Source organism: Cajanus cajan, chromosome 9 (genome assembly GCF_000230855.2).
Source record: "Cajanus cajan strain Asha chromosome 9, NIPB_CcT2T_4, whole genome shotgun sequence".
Classification (NCBI taxonomy): Eukaryota; Viridiplantae; Streptophyta; class Magnoliopsida; order Fabales; family Fabaceae; genus Cajanus; species Cajanus cajan.
Window position 1 is genome coordinate 1,529,756 of NC_138525.1, and position 7,958 is coordinate 1,537,713.

The 7,958-nt window shown below is 34.0% G+C and overlaps 1 protein-coding gene across 3 annotated transcripts; it reads left to right on the forward strand.

Annotated features, from left to right (window-relative positions):
* The first annotated feature begins 20 nt into the window (after window positions 1–20).
* Window positions 21–7,232, forward strand: LOC109795054 (NOL1/NOP2/sun family protein / antitermination NusB domain-containing protein). Of its 3 annotated transcripts, XR_003802843.2 has the most exons (18): window positions 22–208; window positions 313–375; window positions 458–612; window positions 993–1,103; window positions 1,373–1,438; window positions 1,836–1,919; window positions 2,009–2,095; window positions 3,321–3,412; window positions 3,510–3,570; window positions 3,826–3,885; window positions 4,221–4,281; window positions 4,724–4,831; window positions 5,189–5,307; window positions 5,390–5,461; window positions 5,569–5,654; window positions 5,904–6,000; window positions 6,468–6,737; window positions 6,820–7,232. XR_003802843.2 is itself a non-coding variant. In XM_029268916.2 (17 exons), the coding sequence occupies exons 1-17, from the start codon at window positions 76–78 to the stop codon at window positions 6,597–6,599; spliced, it is 1,563 nt and encodes a 520-aa protein (XP_029124749.1). In that variant the 5' UTR covers window positions 21–75; the 3' UTR covers window positions 6,600–7,232. The 3 variants fall into 3 exon arrangements, 2 of the variants coding, with proteins under 2 accessions (XP_029124749.1, XP_020210053.1); XM_029268916.2 differs by having other exon boundaries at window positions 21–208; window positions 3,510–3,546; window positions 6,468–7,232; XM_020354464.3 differs by having other exon boundaries at window positions 6,468–7,232.
* Window positions 7,233–7,958: the final 726 nt, after the last annotated feature.

The following is a 7,958-nucleotide window of genomic DNA, read 5'->3' on the forward strand; positions in this document are numbered from 1 at the left end:
AAAAACCCTTTATTATCCAAAGTACAATAGCAAACGGCTACAACCATAGGAAGCAGAGGTGGAAAGAATCTAAGCATGGCGCAGGTGCTGTACATGGCTTTACCTTTTCCGGCAGAACCCCACAAAACTGCACCTTCTTCTTCTTCTTCTTCCAAGCCATTGAAGCTTCCCCATAGAACCCGCAGCACCGACATATCCATTCCCAAAGGTAACAACAAACCATGCTTCTTCATTTCCTGCTACAACGCTTTACTGATGCTTCCCTCACTATCACAAAGATTAGAAATTAAAAAAAAAAAATGAAACTTTCAGGTGGTGGCAATATTTCGGTGAAAACCCAGAAGCTGAATTTAGAGGTTTCTCCTCACAGAGCTGGTACATCCACTTTGTCCCTCGTCATAGAAATAAGGTGCAGTTCTGATTTGTTGGGTCCATGTTGTTGTTGTTGTTGTTGCAGTGTCAGCGGTGAGATTGATGCGGATTGAGCTTGGTGGTGCTTTTGCTGACCTTCTCAACGAGAAAGGGAAAGGTTCTGGTGAAAACGAGATGGGATATGTTCAGAGAACGCTTGGCTTTCGCACTCGGGAATTGAATCATCTTGATCTCAGATTGGTTAGTTAGTTAGTTACTCATCACTTTCGACGCTTTCTCTAGTAACTTACAAATTGGATGCTTTGGTCAATGGCAACAATGTTTTTAGTTTCATAATCAATGATCAATAGTTCAAGATAGAGTTGAGCAGCTTTTGTTGTCCTAATGTCCTCTATGAAGTTGGTATATGGAATGATTGAACGAGTCACTTGTCTTCATCTGGGAATGGGATTAAGCAGAACTGTCTGAGTATAATGTCTGATTTCCAGATTATTACCACTCTTAATTAGGCCGAAACTTTGAAGTATTTTGACTTTTAAACTCCCATTCATGTCACTCAGAATTGATGAACTGATATTGATTTTTTTCTTGGTTAATACTACGAATTACGAATTATATAGGTCACAGATATTGTTGGGGGCACGATTCGCTGGAGAAGATATCTTGATCATCTTATCAGCTCACTGTGTCATGACAAAGATATATCTAGCATGGAACCACTTCTCTTACAGGTGACTTTTGGTTCTATAATTCTGATCACCATGCTTGCACGATTCGTCACTCATCATCATCAACTAAGTAAATACTTAATGTACGTTACAACAGAAGTAGAAAATTAGAAAGTTTTATGTGTTCTAGTTTAGTCCAACGCTGCTAATTAAAGATTTTGTTGGTGAACCTTTTGAAATAAAGATACATGCTGTGATTATATATTCATTGGCCTGAATCCTTATATTCTTTGGACATCTTATTACTGATCATAATACTTTATTTGTTTCAGATTCTACGAATTGGCTTCTATGAGATTGTCAAATTAGATATGCCACCTTATGCTGTTGTAGATGAGGTATTTTTTTGCCCCACATATAAGTGTATTCCTTGTTTCATAGATGAATAGATTGGATTCATGTTTCAGCAGATATTGGAAAGAATATAGTCTGAATATTGGGATTGGGATATGAATTGAATTTATTGTTTCAAAGAATTTTAATTTGTTGATTTTTTTTTTCTTCTAATGTTGCACTGGTAGAGATGATTTTTTTTATGCTTACTTGTGATTATTGGTTTAAAGTTCAACCTATATATTTTTTTTCTGAAGTTTTTTTTTTTTTTTTTAAATTAAATCTGTTGTCTTGTTATCGTAAGTTTGATTGGTTAGTATTGAGGTTTTGGTTCAATATACTGTACACATTATAGTCCTAACTTCTCTTCATTGTTTTGTCAATCTGCCGCATGAAATGCAGAACGTGAAGCTTGCTAAAGTTGCTCTCAGACCTGGGGCTGGCAACATGGTCAATGGAATCCTCCGAAAGCTAGTTGTGCTTAAGGTTTTACTTTTTGCCGATTGCAATAGTCTTAATTGTGAGAGTGGCAGTTCATGAAGAATTTATGAAATCCATTGATGTTTGGTTTGCAGGAGAATGAAACTCTTCCTTTGCCCAAAGTGGAGGGTGATGACCGTGCACAAGCACGTGCTTTGGCAACTCTGTACTCACATCCAGTTGTAAGTGTCTGACTGCTGTCACTTTTCCTGTACCACTATTCATTGTTCTAATTCAGGACAATTCATAATTAGGAATCACTGCATGAGAGACAGATAAGCATAACATTTTTTAAGTGGTCAGCCGCATCAATACTTGTAAAGTATGAGTATAATGTAAGCATAGTATATATAAAGTGGCTCTAAACAAAAAGTTCAACGAAGAAGGATTAAAACTATAAGCTTAATACGTAGTTTGTACTCATTTTCTACCAATCTCTAGCATGCCTAAAGTGCTAGTGGTATTTTCTTCACATGTTGTGGTTATTATCAAAGCATACTTGATAGGCTAACATGGAAAAGCTGAAAAAAATTATTTTGAAGGTGGAAGTTTGTATTTTAGATACACTGCAATAAAATCTAATGCATCTCATTTTGAATGGTGTTTTCTGGGTTGTTTATACTTCTCAGGTTAGTATCGTTGGTCAACCGTAAGTTTGCTGTACCTAAGATCAAATGCTTTGATATATATCCTTAAGGTCTGTCCCTGTTTTTTGCAAGAATGGGTTTAAGAGGCATGGCTGAAGGTTTAATCTTGCTTCATGTTCCAGATAGTTGAAATCAATTGTTGATTATCAGAAGATTTGGTCTAACAAAATTTGTTAGTTATGATGATGAATGTTACGAATCCAGAATGGAAATGGAGAAAAGAAAATAAATTATTGATTGATTATATTGAACAGAACAAAGGAAATAAATCTCTCCACCAAAGGTTCTGCCTTTCAGACAGGGATAATGCTTGGTTTATAATTGATTCGACACAGAATGGTCCCCTTCCCTTACAACCTCCCATCTATAACTAATTAACCCCTCTAACTAACCACTTTACTAACTAATTTTCCTTTTTCTCTTTACTAATTCAGTATTGAACAATTTGATTTACCTTTTTTGGGATCATAACAATTTTGTCTTATTTTATTTATAAATGAAAGTGGTAGTAGGGATAAATTACTTCAATATTACTTACTATCCAAGGCGCCAATGGCATGCTTGAGATCTTAGAAGGGTAGGCAGAGGACTACTATATAATGGATAATTTAGTGTCCAGCCATAAAAAAAAAGTACCTCTTTAATCAAACCAACAATGTAAAGATTAACACAGGAAATTTTGGAATTCACTAAACTTGCTATCACCAAAATAAGGAAAGCATAATTTAATTGAAACATTTTCTTTTTGCTTCTTTTGCAGTGGATGGTAAGGAGATGGACAAAGTATCTTGGCCAGGAAGAAGCCATTAAATTGATGATATGGAACAACCAAGAACCCAGTTTCAGCTTAAGGCTAGTGATTATTTCTTTCATTTTTCTGTGCTCCACCCAGCCTATCATGTAACACAGACAATAAAGAACTTAAGATATATATTTATGCTAATTTCAGAGCAAACCGTGCAAAAGGTTTTTCAAGAGATGACCTGGTGACACATCTTAATGCATTGAAGGTGCTTCCACTTCCATGATTGTGTGTGATATTTACTTCTGCTTATAACCCTATTTTTTTTCTGTTTTTTTTTATGTTGATCGGAAATTCAGAAATTCCTGCTTCCTGAAATTTGTTTTGAATGAATTTCTCTATTTCTCTACAGGTATGAGCAAAAGTTCATGTTACATTTGCTCATTACAATTGAATTTTACCTCTTGTTCTCTTATCATCTGTGTCTCACTGACTGATTTAAGTCTCTTTTATTAAATATCAGGTCCCACACAATCTTTCATTGCATTTGGATGAATTTGTTCGTGTCAAAACTGGGTTGCAGGTATGATAGTTAAAAATGGGTTGAGTATAAGGATGTTTTCATATGTGAATTCCTCAATGAGTATAATGAATTTCTATGGAGTCCAACACTGATTAGAGGATTAAAAACTGTGGGTACTGAACTAAACATATTTTCTACCTTATGTAATAGCTACTAGGTTCAATAGTGTGAAATTGTGCTTTGTGGGTGCTTCTTTTCTTTTTATTTATTTTATATTTTTTCACACAGGAGGTACTGAATTTATATTTGGTCTTGTTATTATGAGTTATGAACTTATGAAAGTAAGCATGACTTTCTCATTTGAGTTGTTGACTATTTGTAGTTTCATATTTCAGATTGTCATTCATGCTGGTCTGCTCAAAAAGGGTTTTTGTTCAGTTCAGGATGAGAGTGCAGGTCAGCTTGTCATCGTCTCTCATAGAATGGATGTCTATAAGGCTGTGATATCTTAAGTTTCTTTTTCCTTTTGTATTTTACTTAAAACACTGGCCTCTGCTTTGCTAAGATGACCCACCAGGAATAATGCATTTTTTTTATGCATTCACGTTCATGTATTAGTAAGACCTTAGTTTTTTTTTTTTTTTTGCAAGATTCTGTTGTGCTTGATGGAATATATGAGTCACCAAGTAGCATTATTTAGGTAATTTTCCTAGCAACCTTTAGAAAGGAGACATATGGCCAAAGGCCTTCCATTTTGCTTACACACTATTTTACCAAATATGCTAACTAAAATGAAGTATAGATTTCAATCTACATTTATTTCCTTTTTTAATTCTAAGAAATTTTTATGTTACAAGGTTATATTCTCGAACGATGCGTCACACATCCTTGATTGCAGGTCTTGTAGTTTCTGTTGTGGATCCTCAACCTGGGGAAACTATCATTGATTGTTGTGCTGCTCCTGGTGGAAAGACCCTCTATATGGCCTCTCATTTAAGTGGCGAAGGTATTAGTTTGTCTATGAGAATTTATTAAAACCATTTGCATTTCAATTTCTTCAGAAACTCTGATAAATGTTTTCTTGATTTTCTTTTTCCACCGAGGAAGAGATAATTAGGACTTTGAATTATTTATCTTTGTGAAATGTGAACATAGTTTCAGATCCCCCCACAATTCTCATCCCATAAAATCTGACCAAAAAAAATGTTATCTATTGGAGATAATAATCTCCTTACATATTTATTCAAGCTATCAGACTATGTTTTGTTCTATAGTGTTCTAGCTTACTGGTGTGTTGATATACTAGTTTGTTGCTGTTTTAGTTAACCGTCCAGCCAAATAAAAGAAAAGTTTGTGTTTTCAGGGAAGGTATTTGCAGTTGATGTAAATAGTGGTAGGTTGAGAATTCTTAAAGAGACAGCAAAGTTGCACCAGGTGGACAGTGTCATTACCGCTATCCATGCTGATCTTCGTACATTAACTGTATGTAATTTCTCCCGTGTAATGTTAACACAAAAATTGTTTCTTTAATTATTTCTTATTGGTTTTGGATTGGATTTCTCAGGATAGTGGACAACTTAAGAGTAACAAAGTTTTGTTGGACGCTCCATGCTCTGGACTTGGTGTTCTTTCCAAGGTGATTGTGTTCAATATGTTTACTCGTTGTCATTGTTTTCACAAAATTATTCAGTGTATTCTCCTTTTCTTATTTGTTAATCTGGTATTATTCCTTGGCTTTTGAAGAGAGCGGACTTGCGCTGGAACAGGAAGCTGGAGGATATGGAAGAACTGAAGAAATTACAGGATGAGCTCCTGGATGCAGCATCCAAGTAAGCCAGAAATTCTCTTTGATGCTCCCTCTCTGTTTGTGTGCATTATGTCAGGCAATATATTTAGTTCAGTGAATTCATTAAATGAAGTGATAAAAAGCTTTACATTCTGGTTGTTTATCATGTAATGAATCAAGGCTTGTTGTATGCTTTGATGATAACTTGTGTATCCAAATTTTGAAGCAAGTAGCTGAAACTAATCTGACACATTGGTAAACCTCATGGATTTTTTTTTTTCTGCATGTGTAGATTGGTAAAACCCGGGGGAGTATTAGTTTACAGCACTTGCTCCATCGATCCAGAAGAGAATGACGACAGAGTAGCTGCATTTCTTGTAAGACATCCAGTAAGTGTTATCACCATTCACTAATCTTCAAATATTCTATTTTTTTGGTTTCAGGACATTACCTTTTCTAAATTATACTACCAAATTCAAATTACCTTTAGTTGAGCATTTATTGTTAAGCAACATATTGTGTAACCGTGTTCATTAGACATAATTTCTATGCCAGCTGTTTTAAGTGTCAACTCCTTTTAAGCTTCGTGATGGATTTCTTTAGATAAATTAGATGCTATGTATGTTCCAAGGAAATTGTTGAATAGCATTTGAGGTTACTGAAAATTTTAATCTAAGCTTAAAAAGGTTAAATGCTTTGCTTTGATATCCTTATAAGCTTTTTGGAGCATGATTACTCTCATCTGATATACATAATACATGAAATTGTTGAACAGCATGTATGTCATTCTCTTTGGAGTTTGGTACTCTGGTATCCAACCTCATTTTTCAAGTGTAATTCATTCTGTGAATTTCAGGATTTTCACGTTGATCCTGTAGACAGATATGTTCCTCCTGACTTTGTGACAAGCAGTGGTTTCTTTTTCTCCAACCCAGTTAAACATTCACTAGATGGATCCTTTGCAGCTCGTTTAGTACGAGCTTTATAGAATGAATTTTCGGAAAGGAATCCTTTGTGACTCTGTCCAAATTGGACAAGACATTCAATGAAAAATGAAGAGGCTGCTTACGAGTTGTGGCTGTTCTGATCTGTCTCTCTAATTCTTCATGCTTTGAAATCAAGCATAGTGAGATATTGCTCTTCCAGAACAGACATTCTGATTTCTCTCCATAGAAAAGATTTATATGAGATTGTTTCTATTTCACTAGGAACTTTGGAGGGATGATGAATTTTTGATCCATAAAACAAGTACAGATACGAGAAGAAGATTAAACTGTGAAGTTCCGAATGGAATGTCCAAGCTTCAAAGATTTCTCCAAATATAGTACATATTCTGCTGCAGCTTCAAGAAATTCCTTTGATGTTCAGTAGCTCTTAACAGGGAATGCTGTTTTTACTGCTATGCTGCTACTAATTAAACTACACGATCATTGGTATATAGGAACATATTGCTGCAGTTTGTTTATAAAGATTAATCTAATGGACACTATGACCTTAAATGCAAGTGATTATGAATGCAAATTAAAAGTGTATATCTATGGTTTTTGTTTTGGTTGTACAAAAGATATGGTTGGGATTTGAATTCTCAATAACATGCTTAAAAAATTTAATTATCTACCAACATGAATGCCTATGATTTGTTATTGTAGGAAAAATATTCTATTTAGGTTTTTAAAACATGTATACTCGAGCATAACATTAACAAGCATTTCTCAACCCTTGGTATTGTTTGGCTTTTACTTCCCTTTTAACTTGCATTTTTAGCAGATAGATGCTAGTAAATAATAAGGTCATGTCCGAATAAACTTCAATATAAAATAAGTTATTTTCATAAATTGAAATTAATTTATTTACAAATTACAATTTTTAATTCTTATATATATATATATATATATATATATATATATATAAATTTTACTTTATAATTGCATGTATTTTTAATAACCATCCGCTATTATATATTTTTTATTTTTTTATTACTTTTAAAAATAATTTACAAAGTAGCTTTTGTACACTAATACATATATAAAAGCGATATTTAAATTATTAGAAATTAGTTGTAAGTATTGGTGCAGCCTGCAAGGAATAAATCAAATGTGCCTGTGAGCCCAGCTGTAAGGCTAAATTGAATACTAGTTTGGACATTTATTATGTAATGATGGGACTAGCTTTGTAATGTATTTTTGACAATAGTGAATAATAAAAATTATATTATTAAGAGGTTTATAGCTATTTGTTTTGTTCCATAGAAGATGAAGACAAGCAGCGTGTAGTGTACATTTGGCTTCTGAAAATGATGCATTGACATGCATAGGCTCTAATCTAATTGTTGTGCATGTCTACAACG